General features: G+C 54.6%; 10 protein-coding genes across 10 annotated transcripts; 5 read left to right on the forward strand and 5 right to left on the reverse strand.

Moving 5' to 3' along the window:
• Positions 1–440: 440 nt before the first annotated feature.
• Positions 441–1,603, reverse strand: TRIREDRAFT_123618 (uncharacterized protein; the record flags this gene model as incomplete). Its single annotated transcript, XM_006968592.1, has 3 exons — positions 1,342–1,603; positions 1,098–1,275; positions 441–1,017 (listed from the first exon to the last, which is right to left on the reverse strand). The coding sequence occupies exons 1-3, from the start codon at positions 1,394–1,396 to the stop codon at positions 441–443; spliced, it is 810 nt and encodes a 269-aa protein (XP_006968654.1). The 5' UTR covers positions 1,397–1,603.
• Positions 1,604–4,216: 2,613 nt separating this feature from the next.
• On the reverse strand, positions 4,217–4,856 carry TRIREDRAFT_68274 (uncharacterized protein; the record flags this gene model as incomplete). The annotated part of the gene is made up of 2 exons (XM_006968593.1): positions 4,217–4,533; positions 4,736–4,856. The coding sequence occupies 2 exons, from the start codon at positions 4,854–4,856 to the stop codon at positions 4,217–4,219; spliced, it is 438 nt and encodes a 145-aa protein (XP_006968655.1).
• Positions 4,857–5,428: 572 nt separating this feature from the next.
• ada2 (transcriptional adaptor-like protein) lies at positions 5,429–7,443 on the reverse strand (the record flags this gene model as incomplete). The annotated part of the gene is made up of 2 exons (XM_006968594.1): positions 5,429–7,240; positions 7,351–7,443. 2 exons carry the CDS (start codon positions 7,441–7,443, stop codon positions 5,789–5,791), a joined length of 1,545 nt encoding a protein of 514 aa, XP_006968656.1. The 3' UTR covers positions 5,429–5,788.
• A 988-nt stretch (positions 7,444–8,431) lies between these two features.
• On the forward strand, positions 8,432–9,980 carry gal7 (galactose-1-phosphate uridylyltransferase). Its single transcript, XM_006968535.1, has 4 exons — positions 8,432–8,677; positions 8,752–8,803; positions 8,871–9,006; positions 9,073–9,980. The coding sequence occupies exons 1-4, from the start codon at positions 8,577–8,579 to the stop codon at positions 9,930–9,932; spliced, it is 1,149 nt and encodes a 382-aa protein (XP_006968597.1). The 5' UTR covers positions 8,432–8,576; the 3' UTR covers positions 9,933–9,980.
• A 69-nt stretch (positions 9,981–10,049) lies between these two features.
• On the reverse strand, positions 10,050–10,635 carry erg28 (demethylation complex subunit; the record flags this gene model as incomplete). Its single annotated transcript, XM_006968595.1, has 2 exons — positions 10,050–10,499; positions 10,573–10,635. The coding sequence occupies 2 exons, from the start codon at positions 10,633–10,635 to the stop codon at positions 10,050–10,052; spliced, it is 513 nt and encodes a 170-aa protein (XP_006968657.1).
• A 520-nt stretch (positions 10,636–11,155) lies between these two features.
• Positions 11,156–12,412, forward strand: TRIREDRAFT_123627 (uncharacterized protein; the record flags this gene model as incomplete). Its single annotated transcript, XM_006968536.1, has 2 exons — positions 11,156–11,299; positions 11,379–12,412. The coding sequence occupies 2 exons, from the start codon at positions 11,156–11,158 to the stop codon at positions 12,240–12,242; spliced, it is 1,008 nt and encodes a 335-aa protein (XP_006968598.1). The 3' UTR covers positions 12,243–12,412.
• Positions 12,413–13,237: 825 nt separating this feature from the next.
• On the forward strand, positions 13,238–17,622 carry TRIREDRAFT_68326 (uncharacterized protein; the record flags this gene model as incomplete). The annotated part of the gene is made up of 3 exons (XM_006968537.1): positions 13,238–13,604; positions 13,677–16,840; positions 16,915–17,622. 3 exons carry the CDS (start codon positions 13,238–13,240, stop codon positions 17,620–17,622), a joined length of 4,239 nt encoding a protein of 1,412 aa, XP_006968599.1.
• Positions 17,623–20,755: 3,133 nt separating this feature from the next.
• On the forward strand, positions 20,756–21,824 carry TRIREDRAFT_111082 (uncharacterized protein; the record flags this gene model as incomplete). Its single annotated transcript, XM_006968538.1, has 3 exons — positions 20,756–21,088; positions 21,206–21,293; positions 21,361–21,824. 3 exons carry the CDS (start codon positions 20,756–20,758, stop codon positions 21,822–21,824), a joined length of 885 nt encoding a protein of 294 aa, XP_006968600.1.
• Positions 21,825–22,198: 374 nt separating this feature from the next.
• Positions 22,199–23,486, forward strand: TRIREDRAFT_123629 (uncharacterized protein). The gene is made up of 2 exons (XM_006968539.1): positions 22,199–22,567; positions 22,679–23,486. The coding sequence occupies exons 1-2, from the start codon at positions 22,440–22,442 to the stop codon at positions 23,415–23,417; spliced, it is 867 nt and encodes a 288-aa protein (XP_006968601.1). The 5' UTR covers positions 22,199–22,439; the 3' UTR covers positions 23,418–23,486.
• A 301-nt stretch (positions 23,487–23,787) lies between these two features.
• On the reverse strand, positions 23,788–24,385 carry TRIREDRAFT_68207 (uncharacterized protein; the record flags this gene model as incomplete). Its single annotated transcript, XM_006968596.1, has 2 exons — positions 23,788–24,200; positions 24,310–24,385. The coding sequence occupies 2 exons, from the start codon at positions 24,383–24,385 to the stop codon at positions 23,788–23,790; spliced, it is 489 nt and encodes a 162-aa protein (XP_006968658.1).
• Positions 24,386–26,079: the final 1,694 nt, after the last annotated feature.

A 26,079-nucleotide genomic window follows, 5' to 3' on the forward strand; every position in this document is an offset into this window, starting at 1 on the left:
CCACCCCAGCGGAAAGCAATCCGGTTCGCCTCGACGCTCCCCCTCTAGGTAAAAGGTATGGAGTCCTTCTGGCGGAGAAAATCGGGCGTTGCTTTCTGCTTCCCCCCACAAGCGCACATACTTACATACTCGTATGCACTGGACCCGAGCCGCCGCCGCCGCCGTTGTTGGGGTCACCAGGCACCACCAAAAGCCCGCTATGTGTTGCCAGGGGCAATCACGAGGTGCTTTTGCAGTGACTGTATCTGTATCAATCAAGACGGTGCTGGTGTTGGCAGTGACAACACTGACAACTCGTCAAACACCACAAATAGACAATGTATATATGACTCTCTATGATTCCGATCCCGAATGTGAATTCGCCCAACCTTCTTTATACACGCCCACAGAAGAACAGTAAAGCAAGCAGTAGAAAAACCCTGACACAAAAGCATCGCACATCACCCCCGATTGTAGTACTCCTCCTGCCCGCGGCTCGTCTCCGCAGAAACACCCCCCTCGGTGCCCTTTTCGCCGTGAACATGCTCCTTGTTCTGCCAAAAGGCATCCCTCTCCCGCAGCAGCTCCTCTGCCCACTCCCTCATCTCCGGCAGAGTCACCTTCCTGGCAACGTACGCAAACTCGCCCAGGTCCACCAGTCCCTTGCCCTGCTTTTCGTACTCAACCATCTGCAGCATCAGCTCAATCTTGTCCACGTCGTGCACAAAGTGGCTGTCCAGCGTCTCCGAGTCCTCGTACTCCTGCCATATCGCCCTGATCTGCGCACCCACATCGCCCCCCGCAACGCCGCGCAGCAGGTTCTTGGTCAAAAAGTCCATCGTTTCCGCCTCGCGCCGGTTCTTCTCCGTCTTGGGGACGCCGTCAACGGGTGTAATGTCGCCGACCAGGAGCTCGGCCATGTCGTGGATCAGCGCCATCCGCATGCACTTTGCGAGATCCAGCTTCTTGGCCAGCGCAGGCGGCGCAAACATGGTGATGAGGGACATGCGGTACATGTGATCTGAAATCGACTCGCCCCTACAGTTGACAAGAAAACAAAACCCAGTTAGCCTTGATGTCCCAGCAACCGCTATTGTTGTGACCTCGGCCAAACTCACCTCTCGATTCCAAACCGCCGCCATCCCTCGCGCTTCGTAGTCTTGAGCCGCGAAAGCATGTGGAAAAAGGGAATCGGAGAGCTTGACCCCTCGACGGGCGTCTGGTCGGGGATCTGCTCCAGCACCTTCTTGACGGACCATTCCCCCGACAGCTTCACGGCCGGTGCAAAGCCAAGATCTGCATCGCCCGTCAGCTACAGTCGTTATTTTGGAGGTGTAGGAAGCATAAGGGTTCGAAACGCACTGGCAACGACTTCGGAGGATTTCGCGCCATTGGGCGTGTCTGGTCGTGATCCCATGACGAAGATTGTTGTGTGTTTGTTGTTTTCTATGATCTATCGTCGTTTCTCGCTCGCTGACGGGGTTCCAAGTTGTTCGTTTGTTATCGGCAATCTTTTTGTCGCGGGGCTCGTGGCGACAGAGCGGGACGAGGCTCGGGAACAGAAATGCGCTGACGGAGGAGGGATTGCACAGGAACAAGGAAAACAGGACGAGAAGAATGTTCGTCTCGTTCAGAGTAGAAGCTGATGTATGTTGGAGATGAAGAAAAGAGAGTCAGAGGGAGAGAATGGGAGGATAAACACAGAATCAGAATCAGGTATCTGCATCGCATCCGGCCGGAAGCCGCCGCCCTCAAGCTCTTGCCCACCGGAGGCCGTCAGGCCAAAGTGGGCCCAACTATCGATTGGGCACGGCTTAGCGGACTGGTGCTCTAAAGCTCAGCAGCAACAACAGTTGTAACAACAACAGCAACAACAACAATAACAGTAAGATGATAAGGTACCTACCTACTCGAGGAGGATATAAGGTAGACAAGGCATTACCTTGCAAGATGTCATTTCTCGCGAAGCAGAGGTAAAATCTCAGTGTCACTGTAAACTATTGCATTCACTGGCGCTACCTGACGGCTATCTCTCGACAAAAACACTACTGGAACCAAACTACAAACACCTAGAAGATGAAGAGCATCGCGAACCAAACACCACCAATGCCTTCAACATCTTGCACTTTAGACACGCCAAGCATTCCGTCTTCTCCAAGAACCAGAGAGCTTCAACGCAAGAAACCCTAGACAAAACAAAACTGTATAAAGCGCCAACTCCAGTCGATCCGAGACAACATGGCTCTAACCATAGTGACCACCAGAAGAGACCCAATAGGACGACTCTGAAAGCCATCGATACCTACTCTCCGAGAAACAACTTCCGATATGCACAAGTCTAAAGACCACCGGGCAATTACCCAAGTCCTGACTTCACACGTCTCAGTCCGTCTCCGAGTTGGTGTGCTCTGAAACCCGGTGTAATCTCAGCAATAATCTTGGCGTCCTGGGACGAGGATTCGGCGCCTCCCATGGCCGTGCCTTTGCCTTCTCAGAGAGTCGGTGATTTCTCTCAGACTCGGTTTCAGGTGTCGTCGCCCGTGTGGTATCGGTGTGCGGAGGTGAGCCCTCATCCGAGTAGCCTGTCTTCTCCGTCGAGCCGGCTGTAGTCTCATGGAGGGATGGCGACTGCTTCCGGATCCTGATAAAGGGCTCAGACTTGTCCGTCAAAGGGGATGAAAGCTTTTCCTCCGAGGACGATGCTAGGTCCTCTCCTGAGGATGCTGTACTCATGTCCTCGTTTGTAAAAGATGCAACTTCCACCTCCATGGAAAGATCAATGTCATCGTTTGCGGATATCAGGCTCATGTTCTCCTCCGTGGCGAGCGTTGGAGTTCTCTCGCTCCCGTCCGTCAACGACAGCAGCCGACTGTGCGATCGAGCATGGTACTTGTCGCTTCTCTATGGCTCCACTACCAAGCGCCTTGCAGGCCGGTTCTCTGAAGCCTTGGACATCTCAGACAAGCGCAGGTCAGGCCTCGATCCCCGTGCTGGAGATGAAGGAGACAGGAACGGCTGCGGCGGGGGCGTACGTGGTGCACCCAGGAGCTCTCGTACCTCTGCCGGTATAAAGACTTGTGGCAGTGGCTGAATGATGGGCGTCTCTGGCGGCACAAACACCTGCTGGGCGCCTGGGGGCTCCAGCGGCATGAACAGCTGTGGTGATGCCATTGCCTGTTCAGTCAAGAAGAATGCCGGGAGTGATGCTTGCGTCGGAAGCGGTGCCACAACCGGCGCTGTCTGTTGAGACCGGTATTCGCCTTTCTCCATGGCCACAACGTCCTGGTCGGCAACGGCGCGATAGTCCCTCCAGAGCGAGCGGCAACTTTTGAACGCCAGCCGGACGCCGCGATCGACATAGTAGCATGTTCCCGTCACGACGAACGGGAGGACGAGGACGAGCGCAATGACGGCGACGAGGATCACAGCGATCACGACACCCTCGTTTTGGCTATGATTTGCAATGTTAGCTCTCCAAGAGCGCGACTGAGAGACGAGGCAAGAAGCTTACGCCGCAAGCCACTCAAAGGGGCCCATGGTGCCGTCGTATCGTCGGTGTCTTGGGAAAGGAAAAGTCAGTTTGGCAATGATCCGACTGAAGAAATCTGTGTAAAGCTATCACTTACGGACGGTTGTGGTCTAAAGTATGATGTTATGCGGAGAGTAAGAGAAGAGGAAGCTCGAGGCCCAGCGTGTTTGTGTATTTGTTGAGAGGACAAGACTTGGATCGCAGCTTCTGTGGGAGGAGGCCAGCACTGCGACCTTTATAGGCTGGCGGCTTCTCCTTTGAGACGGACAGTTGAGGCTTGGGCAATAAGCTTTCAAGAGTGTAGGTTTGAGGCTGCCAAGCTTATACAGGCTCTGCAAGTCTCCGGGTTGAAAGAGTTAGAGGCTTTCTCTGGCGTTGTTTGCAACTCTTGAGCCTCACTTCTTTCCCAGAACCTCGGAAGGGTAGGTATAAGTGAGGCAAGGCAATATGACTCAAAGCATACCCAGGTAGGTAGGTAGACACCCTCACAGGTCAAGGTCGTTGAACAGCTGTAGGTACCTACCTAGTCCTGCAGCATCAAGATACCTACACCAAATGAGCTTCTCTACCTTGACCAATGCATTCCTCATCGTACCTAAAGAGAGCACGCTTCTATTCCTGTAAAGAGCCATCCTCATTCGCCAAAATCCCCCAAGAGCTTCTCCGTTGCAGCATAGGTAGTCTTCCTAAGCAAGCAAGTTCAAGCCCTCACCTCCAAATCTCCCTCCGAAACCCCTCCGTCAACCTCTCATCCTCGCCATACTCCTCCTGCCAGCCCGTAAACCCCCTCTCCAGCAAAACCACCTCCTGCTTCTCCGCCAGCGGCGCCTCCCCCAGCGCGGCCAGCAGCCCGTCCCTCTCGCGGAGGTACTTGAGCGCCGCAAGGGGTCCCCGCTGCTGGCTCAGCGCGCAGTGGAAGACGACCGTCTTCTTGTCCTTGAGCTTGCGGATGAGCGTCGGCATGAGCGCGTCGAGCTGGTTGCAGGGGATGTTTGTTGAGCCCTTGATGTGGCCGCCTATGTAGTCTGTTTATAAGGTATCTACTGTTAGCATTGATGTGAAGGGTATCTCGGGGACAGATTTGAATTCCGATGTCTCCGGTAATGGGTGACCATCTCCAACAACACAGGTGAAAGTGAAAGTGAAAGTGAAAGTGAAAGTGAAAGCGGAAGTGAAAGTGTAAAAGTGTACAGCGTGACAGAGAAAAGAGAGCTGGACACAACTCACCGACATCCCGCACATCAATCACCGCAAAACTCGGTTCCGCCTGCTCCGCCTCGGCAAGAATCTTCTCAGAGAGCGCCTTTGCAGACACTCTCTTGAGCGACGCAATAGTCAAAGCCGGCATCTTGATGCTCCTCGGGGTGGTAAAGCCTCTCGTCGTTTGTGAAAGGATATGGAACGGGCGCATACGCTTTACGCCTCTTAAAATCCCGCTTAAAGGAGGAAATAAGAAAAGAGTTGACTGCTTTCTTTGAGAATGAAAAGAATGAAAACAGAGTCTATAAAGAAATGATTGAGCTGCTTGCAAAGTTGCCGAGTGAAAAGTTTCAATGCCGTGGGAAGAAGTCGAGATCGATGTATGATTGATAGCAGATTTATACGCAGAAGCCTAACCCGAACCTAATAAAGCCAACAAGCCGCGACATATAAAAAAGCCTTGTCCAAGCCGTGCGAAATTTGTCCTACTACTACTACTAAAAAGAAGAGCGAAAAGGAAAGGAAAAGAAGGGCAGACGTGGCGCTCAGTGGGGGCCGTACGTCCAATCGCAGATCGCCAGGTTGACGGATTTGTCGTTGCTATTTTTTGAGGGCATTCGCGCTGCTTGTCAACCTGACGACGACGACGCAGTGTCACCAGGTACGGTTGGGTCAAGGTACAAAACAAATGGTTATCGTTAAATTGGGCGGAAATGGGCGGGCGAGAGAGAGAGAGAGGGATATGTAAGAATAGATCCAGATATATTGCGACTCTTTACTCCAGGGTATTTCTCTGCTTCAAACCCCCCCTTCTACTGCGTTCCCTTGCAGCTATATAGAACAAAATAATGGTATAGCAATACAGAATCGAGGAGGAAAAAAAAAGTAAAAAGAGCAAAGTGAAGGGAGGACAGCAGCATTTCATGATGCAGTGGACAGCTGCAGTTGGGCACTTGAAAGCAGAGTACAGAGAAAACAGGAGCAGTCAGGCAGCCTGCAACAAAACAGAAACTTAATACGCCCTCGTACGCCCTCGTACGCCCTCGTACGCCCCCCAAAAAACTCCAACATGAATCCATTTCATGCCTTACCAACCCACCCTGCGTTGCTGAAAAAGTCAAATAGTCTAGCACCCTTTTGCGAGTCGAGGCGGCATATCTCCTTGGCCTGCTTCTTCTTGAGCGTGCCGTTGCCCTTGATGGCCTCCTTGATGATCTGCTCCTTGATCATCAGGTACGGCTTGGGCTGCAGCCGCAGCACCTCGCACAGCTTCGCCTCCTCCGGCGTGAGGAGGTGGTAGTCGGGCGCGTTCTCCTGCGTCAACTGCAAAGGCGGCACGCCCGAGATGGGCTGTGGAACATACTTTTGCTTGGCTGGACTGTGGCCATTGACGCCATTGGCCTGGCCATTTGTCAATGCCTTGCCGTCTTCTCCGTTGGCCTCTCCATTAGCCTGAGCTGAGCGGATGGGCAGCTCAGGGGCGACGAGAAGAGACGCTCCACTTGGAGGCTCCGGGGGAGGCTGCGCCTTTGAACGCTGGCTGGATGCCAGTCGCTCTCTGTCCATGGATCCCATGGGTATAGCTTTCTGTATCCGGGCTGCCTTCTCCGCTTCGTACTTTTCACCGCTCCGTAGGTCTCCAATCTTCATGCTGCGCCATTCTTGCAGCTGGGCGATTGCCTGCCTGAGATTCAGCTCGTCTTGTAAGCCCTGCGTAAAGTCTTCGAAATCCTTGTGGTTCATGATGCGAGCAAACGGCTTCGCCCTCTGCAGCAGGTCTCTCTCTTCCTTGGTCTTCCTCTTCTCCTGCTTGGTGTTTTCCCGGTAATCGAGCAGGTTGTGCTCAAAGATGACCTTTTTACGCTCTACACGCTGCGTCAGCCTGCAGTTGTAGATTTCCATGACTGTCAGTTTCAGCTCCATCTCGGGCTCGAGCTCTCCCGTCTTGGGGTTGATGCCATCGCCAGGATCAAACTGCATGAGCTGCACCGCCTCTTCAGCCTCGTTGGCATACTCCGTCTCAAACTCAAGACGACCAGGCATGTAGCCCTGGATCTCGTGACAGCTGGGCACACTAGCCGTTGGCTTGGTCTTGGGCTGCAGAGCTGGCGCATTCTTGGATGCCTCCCTACGTTCCTCGATGCGCCGCTTCTTGCGAGCCTGAAACTCTTCTCGTGGGATCTCGTTGGCGAGCTCGTTGTTGTGGGGGCTGCATCTCTCGGGCAGCGGGAAGTTGGGCGATTCGATGTAAGTCTTGAGGTAGTGGTCGCGCACCTCGTCCTTTTCGCGGAAGCCTCCGATGTGGTCGGCAATGTCCGCCCACGAGCCCAGCCCGTAGATCTCGGCGCCCTCCAGCAGCAGCAGCTCCTCGTCGGCGCCCCATTCGCGGTCGAAGATGGGGAACGAGTTCTGCTCAATGACCCGGAAGGCGTGCGTCGCGGGATCGTGGGCGTTGCGAGACTCGCCCTTGCCGAAGCAGGGCACGCAGAGGTCGAAGTCGGAGCATGCAGGGTCGGCGCATCGAATGCGGACCTTTGGGGAGGGGAGGGGGGCACATGTCAGCCTCGGCGCCCGGGACCAATGACACGAGGAGCGGGCACCAACGCCCAATTGGCGCTGCAGATGCATGGTGAATCACTTACCGTCGATGTAATGTCGCACGAGCAGACGTCGCATACGTACTTGACGCCGCCTTCGCCGCCCCTCGTCGCCGTCTTCTTGCGGATGACGCCCATCTCGGTCGTCGCAGCACCACGGCGTCTGGCGCGATGCCTGCCCGCCTAGGATTGGTGGAGCGGGCCGGAAAAACAGCGGCAGCCGTTGGGGGAGCAGCAGGCGAGGTAGAGCGTCGAAAAGGGAGTCTGGAGAAAGCGCGCGTTCAGGAGAGGAGAGTGACGGGAACTGTTTGATGGATTTCGCAGCGTTGCGGCGGCGGCTGATGGAAGTCGAGGGCAGCGATCGCGGGCGGAGGATGATGGGATGTCGCGATCCGGTGGAGCCGTCTGTTGATGGCCCGTGAAGTTCGCTGGAGCTTGCGCCGATAAGGCAGAGGCGGGCGAGGCAGGTGGGTGGGACGTTGTATATCACGTGAGAGGTCACATGATAATGATGATAGACCAGCTCTTGCAGCTCTTGGAGGGGAACTTGACAGCTGGAAACTACCTTATGTACCTATAATAGAGCTCAGTTCCTGTTCGCGCCAAATAGTTGGTGCCTAGGTACTCTGAAGAATGTGTGCCAAATTGAGAACCATCTTGGTTGTGTTTGATGCTCAATTTACAAGATACCGTTGACCTGCAACTTGCAGGACGTTAAACTGACAGCTCATTGTAATCACCCAGCATCTCAAGCATGTGAAATCCCCCATGTGATGCCTCCAAAGGAACTGGTCAGAAATGGCGCATCACCTCATTGAGTAACCCAGACTCGATCCAACGTGCTGTAAACCGCCGTTGATGCGTCCTAAGCGAGACGATAAGAAGCCAAGGCAACCGTTTCCAATTACCCCAAGCTGTCACTTTCAAGCAAAGAGCACTGGAAGGAATCGTCAACAGACCCTCCTCTGTTGGCGCGCTTATAACCCCGAGACCCGCTCTGCTCCGTACAAACTCGGCCCTTTCAAAGGCGGCCCAGCATTGAATTGACGTCAAACGGGAATTAGCCCGAGTTTTGGTCCTGGATGGGAACCCCCCCGACATGATCCTCCGGCTTTAGCCTCAGCTTTAATATTCTCCGAGAAGAACGACATACAGTAGACCTTTAATCCCTCTGATGATTTTTCCCTTCTTTCACAAAAACATACTCGTCTGATAATTTCCCCGCAAAACCGTCTTTGACTGTCTGGGAAGCACCAGGATAATTCCCTACCATGCCTGACAAGATCCTCGATGACATCTCCCACCGGAGGTACAACCCACTCACAGACAGCTGGCTGCTCGTCTCGCCTCACCGAACGAAGCGGCCCTGGCAGTAAGTAGACCACGATGACTGCTTGCGACCTCTTGACTTGCGCTCTCATGTACTGAGTCTTGGTTGCTTGACAGGGGCCAGCAAGAGGGTGCTGCTGTGACGACGCTGCCCGAGTACGACCCCAAGGTACGCAGCTTCATGCAGCTTCAAGCTCTACCTGGCCTGGCTGGCAGCATCTAACAACTCAACACAGTGCTACCTCTGCCCCGGCAACTCTCGCGCTGCCGGCGACCAGAACCCCAACTATGAGCAGACGTTTGCCTTTGTAAACGACTACAGCGCCGTCAAGGAGCAGCAGCCCGACTACGAGGTCGACCAGTCGTCGGATGGTGAGTTGTTTGGTGCCGTTCGTCTAACTCCCCTTTTGTTGAGTTGCTAACCCAAGGGGTATGCAGACCTGGAGTCGCTTTTGCTGCGCGCTCAGGGCGTCAAGGGAGTGTGCTACGTCCTGACCTTCTCGCCCAAGCACAACGTCACCCTCGCCGACATGTCGGCCAAGGACATTCTCCCCACCATCAACCATTGGACCCGGCTCTACGCCAACCATCTGTCGCCGTCAAACCCGCTCTCGGCAGTGGCCGCTCAGCTCCAGCTGCCCATCTCCAAGGAAGAGGCCCCCGTTCCCAAGGACAACTACCGCTACATGCAAATATTTGAGAACAAGGGCGCGGCGATGGGCTGCTCTAACCCGCATCCTCACTGCCAGGCCTGGACGACGTCGACGATGCCCGAGGAGCCGGGCAAGGAGCTGGTGCAGATGGCCAAGTACCGCCAGCAGCACGGGCGTCATTTGCTTGCAGACTACATCAAGTTGGAGCTCGCCAAGGAAGAGCGCGTGGTCTGGCAGAACGACTCCTTTGTCGTGGTGTGCCCGTGGTGGGCCATCTGGCCATTCGAGGTCCTCGTCCTCCCCAAGCGACACGTCCGGGCCCTCGTCGACCTCACCGCCGATGAGCGGCTGCAGCTTGCAGAGGCCATCCAGGAGGTCACTCGGCGATACGACAACCTGTTTGAGTGCCACTTCCCATACAGCTCGGGCATCCACCAGGCTCCCCTGGACGGAACGCCGGAGGAAATCGAGAATGCCTACTTCCACATGCACTTTTACCCCCCGCTGCTGCGGTCCGCGACAGTCAAGAAGTTCCTCGTGGGGTTCGAGCTCATGGCGGAGCCACAGCGAGACATTACACCCGAGCAAGCAACGATTCGCCTGCGAGCGTGCGATGGGGAGCTCTACCGGAACAAGTTGAGCTAGACATCTCAGCCTGTATATAGAAACATACAAACATCTTTTCATCATGTGATTATTTTTCCAACCCAAACATTTATACATTTCAACGTTGTAACCTTGATCCCGCAATACCCAGCATATCTACTCAAACTCGACGTAGTGGCTCCGGACCAAGGGCATCCAGATGAGCGCCGTCGTAGCCAGCGTAAACGGAAAGATCTGAGGCAGGCCAAACGTCATGCTCTTGAACACAAACAGCTCGCTGGCAAAGTGGCCCAGCGCCACCACGTACGTCCAGATGGCAATGTTGTAGACAGGCCCCAGGTGCAAGTGGTACGCCGCGTAGCAGCGCACAATGCAGGTGATGAGCGTCCACGTCCCGAAGAGCCGGCCGGCGAGGGGCGTCAGCTGGTCCGTCGCCTTGGGGTCGTTCTGGGCGTGCACCAGCTTGTTGGGCGAGTCCTCGGGGTTGAACTTGGCCGAGGCCGGCGGCAGCTTGGGGTTTCGGATGAAGCGGCCGTTGTAGACGCGCCGCGAGAAGTGCAGCGTCGCGTAGGCCTGCAGGGAGTTGCCGATGGACACGACGGAGAGCTGGAGGGAGTTTGGGCATTCGTCAGCGATGGCGCGGGAGATTTTTGGGGCTTGCTTGACTTGTTCAACATACGATGAGCATGTAGTAGGGCAGAATGCCCTTGGCCGGGGGCAGAATCGACTTGAGGAGGTCCATGGCGGTTGAATTGGGGGCAATTGAGGAGATCTGAGCGGGAGGTTGAGAGAGCAGAGCTGTGTCAAGGCCGGACGGAGTTGGTCCTTGTTAGAGGTACCCGTACTACTAGGTAGTAATACCAGGTCCACGGTACCTGTGGTGGGCTGATATCGGTCTAGTACCTAGGTACAATTCATCTAGTAACCCAGCAGCAGTGGCCCCGGATGTATCGACAATTGTCTCTTCTATCATTTGTAGACCAATTGAGATGTGATTACCTAGTACTCAGAATCAATCACCTACCGGATAACATCACCTGTAAGCACACTATTCATTGTACTTCATCGAAGCCTCATGCCTTCGGGACCTCAACTGATTTACCTTTGGGCTAAGGCCGCCCACGGCTAACCGGGAGCTGCTGTGACTTTTCCATTGGCCAAGTGGCGTCGTTGAGCTCGCCCACTAAAGCGCAAGCTCCCGCCAAAATCTCCTCCCTCCTCCGTTCTTCCACCCTTACACCAGAGCAGAATCCCGCGCCATCATGGAGTCCATCACGAGCTTCCTCGACAAGGTGCCTCAGTCTGTGCAGCTGGCTCTGGCTGGAATCGGCGCTCTGTACTTGGGTTCCAAGTTCTTGAGCTATCTGCAGCTGATCTTGAGCTCGTTCCTGCTTCCCGGCACCAACGTAAGAAATGCCCCTCCTCACGCGTCTACAGTTCCAATTGAATCGGCAATTGCCCGTCGTGTTACTGACAGCAAGGCAGCTTCGAAAGTATGGAAAGCCCGGCACCTGGGCCGTTGTCACCGGTGCCTCCGATGGCCTCGGCAAGGAATATGCCACGCAGCTCGCCGCCAAGGGCTTCAACCTCGTCCTCGTTTCCCGAACCCAGGCGAAGCTCGATTCGCTTGCCAAGGAGCTTGAGCAGAAATTCACCGGCAAGGGTGGCGTGCAGATCAAGACGCTTGCCATGGACTTTGCCCAAGACAACGATGCCGACTACGAGAGACTGCGGGAGCTTGTCCAGGACCTGGACGTTGGCATCCTGATCAACAACGTCGGCCAGAGCCACAGCATCCCCGTGCCCTTCTTGGAGACGCCCAAGGAGGAGCTGCAGAACATTGTCACCATCAACTGCCTTGGAACATTAAAGGTCACGCAGGTCGTCGCGCCCATTCTCCAGAAGCGCAAGCGCGGCTTGATCCTGACCATGGGCTCGTTCGGTGGCTGGACTCCCACACCTTACCTGGCGACATACTCTGGCAGCAAGGCCTTCCTCCAGCAGTGGAGCAACGCCTTGGCTTCTGAGCTATCCGATTACAACGTTGATGTCTACCTGGTCCTCAGCCATCTCGTCACCACCGCCATGAGCAAGGTTCGCCGCACCAGCCTGCTTGTCCCCAACCCGCGTGGCTTCGTCAAGGCGGCGCTGGGCAAGGTTGGACTCGGCGGCTACCAGACTGCGCCCAACACATACACCCCGTGGTGGAGCCACGCGTTCATGCTGTGGGTGGTTGAGAATGTCGCGGGCGTCAACAGCCCCTTGACGATTTGGTACAACAAGAAGATGCACGTTGACATTCGCCGGCGTGCTCTCCGCAAGCAGGCCCGCGAGGCCAAGAAGCAGTAAAGGTTCAAGCCGGCATCGGGATTTGGTATCAAGGTCAACGGCTATTGCACTTGTAGTGCGGTGTAGCTGAGGGGAACGGGTTGGCACGGGAGCCTTGGTACGCTGGATGTAGAATAGCCAGGATCCCTGGGCTCAAGGACATAATACTACTTGCTTGTGCGTTAAGATAGAACATAGTCTCAAGTCGCTGGGTTTCACCCTTGTTGATTCGAAAATAGCCCACAGATGCTAGGTAAAGATGACCGGCGAGGATACCCGGGAAGTGAGCAGATGGTGAATCGTCATGGATTGAGTATATGTTTCGGACGTGTACAGGCTGATGAAGCGTTACTTATGAAGAAGGACGTCGACCTCAGGCAGTACGCGGCAATCTCGCATTTGACTTTGCAAACGTGAATCTACCAGGTAATACGCTCAAGAAGGTTGCAAAAGACCAGAGATTATCAGTATCAGTGTAAACAAAGAAACAAACAAGGAGCAACATTGTCGTGGCCTAAGAGGCATCATCATAGAGAATGGCTGGCTGGTGATATCACACAAACTACTTGATTACGTAACATTTCAAAGTCGCTCGGCCACCGCGCCAAGCCCGGATCCGGCCTAGCGCGCTTGCACGCCCAGGCACGAAAAATACAGAGCTGTACCAACCTCCCAGAGCAGTGCTACAAAATAAATCCAAACTCGATCAATCTTTTTGCTCTGGCCGCTCGCCCATCGCCATCGCCTCCTCCGCCCGCCCTCGACGCCGCCACTCAATTAGCGATCGCGGCAACGAGCTTCCGTTCCAGACGCGCAGCTCCCGCTTGCGCCCGCCTCAGCAGCACGCTCGGCTCGTCCTTGATGGTCTGAGCAGCGCGTTGCTCCCACTCCCCGGCTCTGGTTGACAAGGTCAAGGTCAAGGTCAAGGTCAAGGGCAACGTCACGATCCCACCGCCAACGGGCCTTGACGCAGCTTCTGCCACGGCACGACACGATCTCCTCGAGCTCTGCCCGCCATGTCGTTCCCTCCAGCTACGCCGCTGCGCCCAGTGCCGGGCGCATTTGTCAACACGCCGGCCGTCGTCTCGCGCTACCAGACCTCGTCGCACGACCCCGTCCGCCGGACGCTGTTCAGCTCTGAAGCCCAGAATCCTCAGACGGCTGTCGCCACGACGGCAGCTGCCCATGGCACGGTGGCGACGACAGCGTCGACTGCAGTGACGGCGGCGGCGTCCAACGCAGAGGGGGCAGGCCTGGCTTCGCTGACCCCGATGCCGCCCCCACGCGTCGAAAACATGCCGCCCGTCCTCAAGGCCGCAAAGGCCATCAACACCTTCTTGCAATCCGACGAGAACTTCCCCGACCTGGACTCCTACTGCAGACGTAAGTGCTCGAGGTGATTGATGACCGGGATTGGCCGACAGGATAGACTAACCAGCTTCATCCGTTGCTCAGAGGGAGCTTCGTCCGACTATGAGCTGCCAGGCGCCGACTCCGCCTGGGCTCCCTTCCAGAAGACCAACATGTACCCGATCCCGAACCAGGTCTTTGACCACTACAACTCTGGACAGCTCCAGACCCTCATGGGCCTCTTTGCTGAGATCAACCACGCCTGGGTGGTGATTGACAACTCGCTCTTCCTCTGGGACTATACCCACTCCGATCCCGAGCTCATTGGTTTCGAAGACCAGCCGCACACAATCCACGCTGTTGCGCTCGTGCCCCCGAAGCCTGGCATCTTCGTTAGCACAATCACACATATCCTGGTCGTCGCGACGTCATCCGAAATCATCCTGCTCGGCCTCTCTGCTGCGGATACCTCTGCTGGAACAAAGACGGTCACTCTGTATCAGACCAAGATGGTCCTGCCCACTCGCGGCAGCGACATTCGCGTCATCAGCGGCTCTGCCGATGGTCGCATCTTCTTTGGCGGGTGCAGCGATACCGACATCAACGAGCTTTACTACCAGTCGGAAGAGAAGTGGTTTTCGAGTCGGTGTGGTAAGGTCAACCATTCGAATCCGGGCTGGTCCTCCGTCGTGAGCTTGCAGGCTGGCTTGTGGCCTCAGAGGGATCCCGAGCACCTGGTGGACATTGTCATCGACGACACGAGGAAGCTGGTCTATACCCTCTCTAGCGCATCGACGATCCGAACATATCACATGGAGACTCCCGAGCGACTGAATAAGGTGATTGAGAAGACAAAGATCCACTGCCTTCGGGATATTGCGCACATGATTACACAGTCCAAGCTCTTGACCGATCGAACCAACATTGTGTCTATCAGCCCCATCTCGAAGCAAGAGGCTTCGAAGCTGCATCTCATGGCGCTGACGGACACTGGCTGCCGTCTCTTCTTCAGCGCCACCAACGCGTCTTCTTACCTATACGGCTCCCAGGCAAACCTGGCCCCTCAGAGCATGCAGGTCCAGTTCATCAAGTTTCCTCCTTCAGCAATTGCCCGGCGATCTACCCAGATTGGGCTGAACGGCCAGCCCTCGGGAGAGGCTGTGGTCGACCTCGACTCAACTATGCTGATATCCAGCAGGCAGGGCGCCCGATTCCCGCCCGGATTCTTCCTAGACTTTGTGACCAGGAAGGAGGACCCCAATTGCGACTCGCTGTTCGTGGCTGGTCCTGAGACTGGAAGAATCAAACGCGTCTCACCCAACACCCCCCTGAGATACTTTGAGCAAGCGAGCTGGATCGACATCGGCAGCCGAGCGGAGGCTGTTGGTTTGATAACGCAACCATTTGCGGCCGCTAGCCAGCCGATTGGATTCGGCAACGAACTCGCCGTCCAGTTTGACGAACCGCCCAGCGAGTTTGCCGTTCTCACCAACACTGGCGTCCACGTCATCCGAAGGCGGCGGCTGGTGGATACCTTTGCGGCGGCCATCCGGGATGCGCCGGGAGACGAGGCCTTGGATCTCATGTGCCGTCGCCTCATTTCTCTCTACGGCCGCGTGGAGACTGTCTCGACAGCTCTGGCGGTGGCCTGCGGTCACGGCGGGGACTCGAGACCAGGCTCCGTCAAGGCCATTGATCAAGTTACGGTGGACCGAGCAAGGGCATTGTTTGTCGATTTTGGCGGCCAACCCACAGTAGCGGAAACAGACCCGACGTCACTCACAATCGATTCGATCAAGCTATCCTCTCGACATGATGCACTGGCGCTATACCTGTCGAGACTGGTCCGCAAGCTTTGGAAAGCCCCTGTGATCCGGTCAACCGTTGCGCCCAACGGGACGATTTCCGTGTCTTCAACGATTCCTCAGCCCAAGCTTCTGGCCACCCAGGAGAACCTTGAGCGCCTCAGGAAATTCATCGAGTCGAACAAGGGCCTCATCCAGGGAATGTCAGGCCCTTCCGACTTGCAGCGAGTTTCCAGTCGACAGGAAGAGGTGGCACTGCAGGCCGAACACCAGGCACTGCATGCCCTGCAAAAGCTGATGGAGAGCATATCAGAGGGCATCTCATTCGTGCTCATGCTGTTCGACGAGCGGGTATCGGACATTTACGCCAGATTAGACGACACGTCTCGACAGCACCTCAAGGAGTTGACATACGAGAAGCTGTTTTCGCAGGCGGACGGCAGGGACCTGGCTAAGCTGCTGGTCAAGGCCATTGTCAACCGCAACATCGAGAGCGGCTCAAACGTCGAGACGGTTGCGGATGCGCTGAGGCGGAGGTGCGGCAGCTTCTGCAGCCCAGACGATGTAGTCATCTTCAAGGCCCAGGAGTCGCTCAAGAGGGCTTCGGAGCAGCCCCTAAACACCAACCAATCCCGGATTCTCCTCAACGAGAGCTTGACCCTCTTCCAGAAAGTGGCTCGCAGCCTGACGTTTGGCAACCTGCAGAATGCCGTGGCCCAGTACATTGACATGAAGTACTATGCCGGCGCGGTGCAGCTGTGTCTCTACGTCGCCCGGGAGCTGGACAGGGGCAACGCTGCCTTGTCGTGGATCAACGACGGCAAGCCTGCGGGCGATCCCCGCGCCAACGCCTTCAACGAGAGGAGGCGAGTCTACGACCTTGTGCACGAGGTTCTGCGACAGCTGGACGCCGCCGCCAGTCTCGAGCCGCTGACGGTTGATGGACGGCCGACGCTGATCGCGACGAAGAGAATCGAGGCGTACGAGGTGGTCAACGGATCTGACGACGAAGTGTTTCACTTTGACCTGTACGAATGGTACATTGAGCAGGGGTGGACCGAACGGATCCTGGGCATCGACTCTCCGCACGTTGTCACATTTTTGCAGCGGCTGGCGAGCACGAACGTGGAGCATGCAGACCTCTTGTGCCGCTTCTACACCAACCGAAGTCGCTTCTTCGACGCGGCCGAGGTTCAGGCTGAGCTGGCGAGCTCCGACGTTGCGCTTGGCATCAAGGACAGGCTGCGACTGCTCAGCCTGGCCAAGGCCAACGCCAACGTAGCAACCGTCGGTATCAGCCGCCAGCAGCAGCAGAGGCTCAATCATGAGGTGACGGATCTGCTCGAGGTGGCCAATATCCAGGATGATCTGCTGGGCCGCCTAATGGCAGACGAAAGGATTGATGCGGAGAGAAAGTTGGAGATTGAAAAGGCTCTGGATGGTAGGATCATCAGTCTCTCCGAGGTAAGACGCTCCTTTGCTCATGATCTGTCATATGTCGCATCTCATCTACATATGCTAACCAACGCCTTCTACAGCTCTTCAACGACTACGCCGATCAGGCCGGATACTACGACCTGTGCCTGCTGATCTACCACACGGCAAACTACCGCAACCCCACGACCATCTCGGCGACATGGGAGAACTTGATCCAGCAGACTCACGACGAGGTCATGGCGCGGCATGACGCGCTGGAGGCGGGCATGCAGCCACCCCCCATGCCATACGAGGTCCTGACGAGCAAGATCCAAAACATTGCTCACCACACGTCGCTCGACAGCTTCGTCTTCCCGATCCAGACGCTTCTGCCACAGCTCTGCCGATACGCCGTCACTTGCCAGCAAGACGCGACGATTGGCGCCGACCCTACGTGGCCGGTGCAGCTCTTCCTGTCGCTGGGCGTGTCGCACGACATGATTGTGCGCGTGCTGGAGAGCATATTCGACACGCAGGACTACGGCTTTAGCGGCATGGTGCGCAACCGCGTCATCGAGATCATTGTCTACGTCGTCAGCGATTGGGTGGCCGAGGTGCGGCGACGTGGCGGCGCAGCCAAGGGAGGCTCGCTTGGGCCGTCTGTCAGCGACCTGCTGCAGCGTTGCGAGGCTGCGCTGCCGCTGCCGGGCCAGGGCCACAACAATGGCGGCGCGGACCTGGCGGACGTGCGACGGGTGCTGAGGATGCTGCGGAGAGAGGTGGCCGGGTTGGTGGAGCGGCTGCCAACGGCGAGCATGAGGTTTATGTGAGATGTGAAAGATCTGAGCGGGGTGGCCTCTCTTTCTGTTTTTTTTTTTCCTTCTAATTATTTTATACTCTGTTTGTTTATGGTAGCTACGTTGGAGGAAGGGAGAAAGGAGGAAGAGGGTAATCATTGTGTCTAGCTTTTCTCGCCCTTTTGTTTTTATCTCCAGGTGTCTTGGTGTCTTGGTTCAAAGCCACGTCCAAAGGAGAGAAACAAGGCACAAAAAAGGGGGCAAAGAAACGTGGAAGGAAACGGTAAGGGGGGAGATCATGGAAGTTGAAAGGAGGGAAGAAACGACGTATGTGATGGGGCGCTGAAACGAGTAAAGGGGGGAGGGAAGGAGGGGGGGTCCAAGTGTCTGATGAATCAATTGTATAAGAAAGAAAGAGAGTAAAGAACGAGAACAAGAACCAACAACGAAGCAAAAACACCCACACATCCACACGCAGACACACCCACAAACACTCACATGAAAGGGAAGGGGGGAAAAGAGTGCGTGCGTGTTACAGGAGTATGCGAAAAAGGCTGTGGATTAAGGTGAACGTATAGAAAGGTACATGTAGACGGATAGCTTTGGGGCAAATTCCCAGATAGATAGTATAGGAAAGGTACCTAGGTAAGGTAGGTCAGGCATTTTTTGTGGTGTTAATGTGTTTAATTTTTATGATGTTGTATGATGCATGATGTACGCTGTCAGATACGTGTTTGGATCTGTTGTATGTTCGTGTGGTTTTGTGATGGCCTTTGTAGCGTTGTCTGTTTGATTGACAAGGTTGCCCAAGGGAGGGAAAAGATAATGCGGGGAGGCGTGGAGAGGAAGAAGCATGAGAGAGGTGGCCAGTAGGACACACGGCGCAGGCGCATCTCAAAGGGAGAGAGAGGTCGGGCGAGCGGTATGAGGAAGCGAATCAGGTGAAGGGGAAAAGAGAAGAGTGGAAAGATGGCGGACGTGGACGTGGATGTCGGTTTCTGGTGAGGCCAGAATGGGAGGATCATGTAGGATGATACCTACGTGGTTTGGATGGAGGTATACTTACCTACACAAGGAGCGAGGTGGAATCACGACGGTACTCAATTCACATTCGTCAAGGTTCCTACCTAGGAGTTGAACATGTACTAGTTGTCGGCATCTCTTTTGGTCCTGTATAATGCGTCGCTTTTCATTGTGATATGTGGGTGACATGGTAAGTGACTGTATCATGAACATGACCTATTCGGGGCGTGGATGCAGAGGAAAGGAGGAGGGTTGTGTACCTAAGCGTCTGTTACCCGATGGAGAATGACGGGCCACCGGGAGGGACGTGTACTGTACGTACGTACGTGGCATGGCTTGAGTCGGCCAAGCTGCAGGTACCTGCATTTTCGACAAGGATCCTGTTGTTGAAGAGTTCCATGTTTGGCTTGCATACACGTGTACTAGTATAGCTTTGCGCAGGAGGATGGCGAGGATGTTTGATACATACTATCCGATCTGTGGTGAATATTGGGATGAGACGAATGGGAGAGGGTTGGGTGATAATTTGGTATTCCGGCTGGGGCGGGTTTGCGGGTATAAGAGGAGGGGGGAAGGGACTTGAAGTCTCGCTTCTTCTTTTGCTTTGTATTCTTGTTTGTGGTTGTAACTTTGCTTCCTGATCACTCTGGAGCACAGGACGAGATGTGAATTTGTGTTAGACTCTTTGCCAGCTGGTCTGGTCATTACATTCATTTCTTATATATCACGCTACCATTTTACATACTTCCTTTGTTTGATACCTTTCGTTTGCAATTCATGTCGATTTCCACTTTCAAGTTACGATACCCGCATTTGAACATGCAACTATACAACATATACTCTTCTGACCAAACAACATGGGCATCAGTCAGCTTTCCCGACTTCCATGATGATGCCTCATAAAATACGTTTCCTGGCCGGCCCCTCGTGCCCGTCTCCCGGCCCCACCACACTTTTCCTTCGGCCCCGATCTTTTCGTCCTCTAAAGCGTCGGAGCGATCGGCCGAAGATGCACGTTTTTTTCCTACCTATAATACCCCGAGCCATTGTGGAACAAAAACGAACATTATCTCTAGAATCTCTTCGAGATGGCCGAGAAAGGCTTGTTTTTCTCTCCTTCTTCAAACTGGCCACTGTTTGTTTTCAAACTTGGGGTTTCGTGGGGCTTTTGGGGGCATGTCTGCCAGGTCTCCCGTAGGCTGGACAGCCAAAGCCTCACTACAAACAGGCAGTTGTCAATAGATTGATGTCTGAGATGGATGGTTTTATGTTTGGGGGAGGTCATGTATGTATTTATCTATATTTGCAAAGATGATCCATGAGTCAGACTTGCACAGGTTTCTGCTGCGCTGGATAAATCTTGTTGGAGTGCGGGTGAGGTGGTGGATGGCATTCAACCCACAGCAACACTTGCCCAGGGGGATGTACTGCAGCGATTTGTTTCCCTTCGAGTATTAGATGATGATGCCGAACAGACAAATTTGAGCCTCGCTGCTCTCGGATGTCGGGTTTCTCTTGTGTGCCGGTGATGTGTGATGGCCTGGCCCGCAAAGAGAGCGAAAAACATGCTCAAAATGTAGCACACGGCGACTTCTCGGACACTTGCGTACCTTGAGAGACAAGCAGACTACAGGGATGACGAGTAATACGACAGAGCGATACGACACAGCTATACGACACAGCTAAGAAAATAAAGGTATTAGTACTACTAATTGATTACCTACTACCTAGATATATACTATACCTTATATTTTATATGTGTGTGTGTGTGTATGTATATGCCTTACCTTATGCTTCGCAAAGAAGAGAAACTAAAACGCCTCCTGGCTACCTACCTACCTCTACCTTGTAAGAGATGGAATAATGTGGCCGCGCGTAAAGTAGGTACTGGATATACAGGTCCTGAACATGGCCCTGAATCCTGCCAGGCAGCCACCTCACCCCTTCCGCAGGTATTTATGTAGCCCACAGCTCCTCCAGAGACGATGCCGAGATGCCTCATGCAGTCTACCTACAAAGCCAGCAGTTTCACGCTTGACTCTCACTCTTGATTGAATTCCCTCCCTCCCATAATACCAATTGGCGTTCAACGATTGCCAGCAGAATGGCCGCCCAACACGACGTCGAGGCCATGGCAAAGTCCATGTCCGACTTTTTCAAGGACACGGCCCAAAAGCAGGACTCGACCAAGCATGACTTTGTCCAAGCCTCGCACGGCATCATGAGGGCCATTGTCGAGCCGCTCGTCACCCAGATGGGCTTCCGCGAGACCCTCACCGAGCCCGTCGTCTTGCTCGACAGCGCGTGCGGAGCGGGCGTGCTGACGCAGGAGGTGCAGGCGGCGCTGCCAAAGGAGCTTCTGGAGAGGAGCTCGTTTACGTGTGCGGACAATGCCGAGGGCTTGGTGGACGTGGTGAAGAGGAGGATTGATGAGGAGAAGTGGGTGAATGCAGAGGCCAAGGTCCTTGATGCCCTGGTGAGTATATACATATATATCTATATCTATATAGATATATATATGCCTTTGACTCCCCCCTTTACATGTCCTACGGCTGCTGATTGATTGATTGATGTGGTGATGGTGATGTCCCAGAACACGGGGCTCCCAGACAACTCCTTCACCCATGTGGGCATTGCCCTGGCACTGCACATCATCCCCGATCCAGATGCCGTCGTCAAAGGTAAACAATCACCAGCGTCACTGCAAAGAGAGATTACGGGATATCATATACTGAAACCAAAGCCCAGACTGCATCAGAATGCTCAAGCCAGGCGGCATCTTTGGCGCATCGACATGGCCCAAGGCCAGCGCCGACATGTTCTGGATCGCCGACATGCGCACCGCCCTGCAGTCGCTCCCCTTTGACGCGCCGCTGCCAGACCCGTTCCCCATGCAGCTGCACACCTCGGGCCACTGGGACGACGCCGCCTGGGTCGAGAAGCATCTCGTCGAGGATCTGGGGCTGGCCAACGTCTGTGTGAGGGAGCCGGCGGGCGAGTACAGCTTTGCGAGCGCGGACGAGTTCATGGCGACGTTTCAGATGATGCTGCCGTGGATTATGAAGACGTTTTGGAGCGAGGAGGTGAGGGAGAAGCATTCGGTCGACGAGGTCAAGGAGTTGGTGAAGAGGCATCTGGAGGACAAGTATGGGGGGAAGGGATGGACCATTAAGTGGCGGGTGATTACCATGACTGCGACTGCGAGCAAGTGAGGGAGGGCATCTGCTCATGATTATGTGACAGCGAGCCAGTAGAGAGCCATATTGTTGTCTTCAGAATGTGAGGACCGTGATGGTTGGTGTTTGTTGGAGTGATAACTCGTGGGTGTTGCTATTTGCATGTGAGACGATGAACCATGCGCACCAGCCACAATCACTGTCCCCCACCTTACCTACCAACTTCAAGTTACCACCTTACCTTTACCTGATCTAGCACTGTGGCGCAGCTTGGTTTGACTGCTAGGTACCTACCTAGTAGTAATCAGGTACATTCTTCATCCCTGTGTCCTGGTGTCGCAGTTGCAGCTTGTCTTATCGCTGTGGCCACGCATCGAGTGGCAGCATCTTCAACTTCAAGTCCCGTCGGTCGCACTCTGGCCACGTCGCAGATGGATCGCAGCGGGATCTGAACCGCTCGCTCGGCAACTGATACCAAGTCAACAAACACACGAGACGACGGGACGCTGATATAAGGGGGAGGAGGGTAAGAGAACTCTACGAGGGGCGGAAACTTGGTCCGACAATTTCCCTCCCATCTTCACCCTCGACTCGAACTCGAACTCGATAGCCGCACCCTCGACCGATTGCCCACTCGTCCTCCAAGTCGCCATGCTGTTCGCCGTGGTCGCAACGCTTGTCGGCGGCCTGTCGTCGCTTGCCGCGGCCAATCTGCCGGGCACGCTGCCCTCGTACCACTACGGCGCCCCGATCCACGTCGAGTGCATGAACCGAAGCTCGTGAGGAGTCCCCTACTACCTATATATCATATCTACAGGAACCAGGCTTCATGTGGCGATAGCATCAAGTCCAGGTTTATGCTAACGCTTCTCTCCTCCTCGTCCGCGCAGTGACACGGGCGAGCACGTCGAGCTGGCCAACCACCAGCTGCAATGGATCCCGTTCCCGACGTGCAACGAAACCGGCGAGCCGCTGCAATTCCAGTACGGCGTCGAGACGGAGCTCAACTGCACCATCCCCCTCATCACCGACCCCTTCTTCCACCTGCTCGAGTTCTACATCCACAACGACGCGCCCCTGTCCTGCCGCCTGCCCGCCCGCCCGCCCGCCCACGTCGAGGTCGTCGGCGAGAAGCTGCCCGAGCAGGAGTACATCCCCCTCATCTTCGCCCTCGCCGGCACCCTGCAGCTGAGCCACATGCACATCAGCACCCACATGAACGTGCTGCTGCACAGCATGCCCAAGCACCACCCGCACCACCACGACAGCGGCGTGCTCGACTCGGCCGTCTCCTACAGCACCAGCCCGCTCAGCCACATGACGGGCTCCTTTAGCAAGAAGCTCGTCATTGGCGATCCCCTGCCGCTGACCTTTTCCGTCCGCTGGTTCCCGACCCCGATGCTGCCCAAGACGGAGGGCAAGGTGGAGTGGCAGGGCCTGGGCGGGCACATTTACGCCAGCACCGTCTTTTACAGCCTCGTTTCGTTCATCGCTGGCATGCTGGTGGCTGGCATGTACACCATGGGCGTCATCCTGCCGCGGAGGCTCAAGGGACGGTCCATGGGCGGAGCTACGCCGCTGGGATACGGGGTGGGCAATGGCTGGGGATACTCTAAGAGGAAGGACTAAAGGTGGTTGAGGAAGGGCTGAGTATAGTGTTTCTTTTTTGCGTGTTCCTGTATGTAACGGATATGGCGTGTACTTGTATGAGATTGACGGTGACTGGAGTTTTGGGTGGCTACGCGTTAGAGAAAAAAAAGGGGGGAACACTTTGATCACTCCTGGTTTGGCTTCAATGCGATCGATGTATCACCGCTGATTGTATTTGCTCTTCCCATCTTGTAGGGTATCCAGACCAGGGCTCCTATATATTGAATACTTGAATGACCCATTACTGCGTCTTTGCCTTGGCATCAGATTGTTGGACCCGAGGCAGCAGCCGCAGAGACATGTCCACAGCCAACACAGCAGCTACACACAAACATAAATCAGTCTCATATCACACACGAGACGTGATAGAAGATGGGGGGGGGGACAAAAACTTACGGATGACAGCAAACGGGAGATACGTCCCGTACAGCAACGGCCCCTTCTTGTCCGCACTCACCACATCCTCGCCCATATGCCACAGCTCAGCGCAGCACGCCGCGGCTCCCATGAAGGTGACGCAGCCAAACGCCAGGCCCGCCAGTTCCGCCGGTCCCGACGTCGGTTTGTTTGACGACGACGCCAGCTGGGAGACGAGGTACGCTGCGAGGGGCAGCTGGACGAGGGCTTCGATGCAGAGGAAGATGTCGAACCAGGGCTGGTGGGGGGAGTCTTGGGCGAAGAAAGGGTCGCCGGTGGAGGAGACGTAGAAGTTGCGGAGGGTGAGGAGGAAGTGCAAGGGGGAGGAAGGGTGTGCGTAGAGGGCTTTTGGGTAGAAGGATACGAGGTCGAGGGCTTGGGGGTTTTTCAAATGTGTTAGTTTGACTGTATAATCATGTGGAAAAGGGGGTTTGAGGTTTGAGGCTGGGTTTACCTAGCATGCCGAAGAGTTGGATGCTGATGATGAAGAGATACAGCCAGTCGCGCAGGGCTTTTCGTTGCGGCGCCATGGTAGATGGATGGTGATATACTTTTGTTATCGTTCTAGATGATGGTTGAGGAAGAGATTTCGAAGCTGTTTCTGTGCTCAATCTGTGGTGTGAAGCCGAATAAAGTGCTGACATGTCATGAGATGTGATGAGATGGAGTTGAGAAAAAGTACATACTAACAAGTGGTGGGGGGAAAACGTGGGGTAATCCGGACGGAGCCTTGCAAATATGTAACATCCCTGTCGACAATGCAGATGAAAGATACACGTACGCTGATGATGGAAATGATAATGCCAGCAGACGGATAAAAGAGTTTGTTAATCCCTTGAGATTCTTGAGACTTGTTTGTGGGTGATGATATGCCCGAGGGACATGCTTATAACATACGTAAGTTCTAACAGAGCCTTGAGTCCTTGACGATAACAGAGGGGATTCAAAGGGTATCTCAATGTTCCTTCCAACTTGGTAATATCTTCACAATTGTTGCCGGCATGCCTTGTATTTCTTGAAATAACAATGACTACAAGGGGATATTTTCAATGCGCCACTAAGCTGCATCTTGGTTTGACTTGCAACGCAGATTTGACAAAGTTTTCGGCGACTTTGTATTATGGTATCACAGGAGCTCACCTCAAGCCATGAAGACAATGACTTACTCCATCAGATTTTACTGCCAGCTTCAAGGGCTAAAGCAATAGACCGAAGCAAGTCATACAGTGAGCAATAGACAGCCTGATGAGCCTGCAAAATACGGTCAAACATGTACAATGCGGCTAATGTTTTTCTTCTCTTCCCGCGAGGGAGGCTCTTTCGATCTTTCCATCTGTTGCAAATGGAAGATTCCAGGGTAGGTACTGTAGGTAAGCCTCGAGTATATCGCGTATCCAACCATAACACAACCTTCACAACGGAAGCCATCCGAGCGTTTCCAGTAATAAGGTAATCCATAGTAATCTATGTACAATCTCGGGCCAGTCACTCCTTGCAGAGAAAAAAAGAAGAAAGCAAGAAGAAATCTCATCCCCGTGCCGCGGCCCTGGATCCCCCCCTCCTCCCCATCCCTTTTCATCGAAACGATCGACACCAAAGGGAGAAAGACGGCTCATGCAAGCACTCAAGATTCCCCCAGAAACATCCCACCGGACATATCTCTCACTGCACCAGAACAAAAAGGAAAAGAAAAAAAGAAATCAAGCAAATAAACAGAGGGCGAAAAGGGTTAGAGCAGGAGCTTATCACTGCGCCTGGGCAGGTGTGAGATGAGGCCCGACAGGAGCCTGCTCCGTAAACAGACAGGGCACTACCTAGCGAAAGAGTACACGATGCTTCTTTTCTTTTTGCTTCCTAAACTCCGCCGGTTCCTTATAGTCGCGAGACAGAGAACCCTGTGTTCGGCGACCTCGGGACATACCATCGAATCCCCGAAAACTCACCCGCTGAACAAAAAAGCTTCATCTGACCATTGAAAAGCTAGACACGGCCCTGCACAAGGGGGCCAGTCCACCATATCTGGCAAATGAAGAGCACAGACATAACAGTGACAAGTGTATAAGCGTTGTTCTCTCATCACCTCAAGGGAGAAGGTAGGTATAAAATATGACCGGGCACTATTGCTCCACCGGGTAAGAAAAAGAAATGTTCCCGAAGCCGCCTAGAGAGGAAAAAGAAAAGAGGCGAAGCCGCCCTTGTGTGATCTATCAGAATAGCATATTTG

This window comes from Trichoderma reesei (assembly GCF_000167675.1).
Source record: "Trichoderma reesei QM6a unplaced genomic scaffold TRIREscaffold_24, whole genome shotgun sequence".
Classification (NCBI taxonomy): Eukaryota; Fungi; Ascomycota; class Sordariomycetes; order Hypocreales; family Hypocreaceae; genus Trichoderma; species Trichoderma reesei.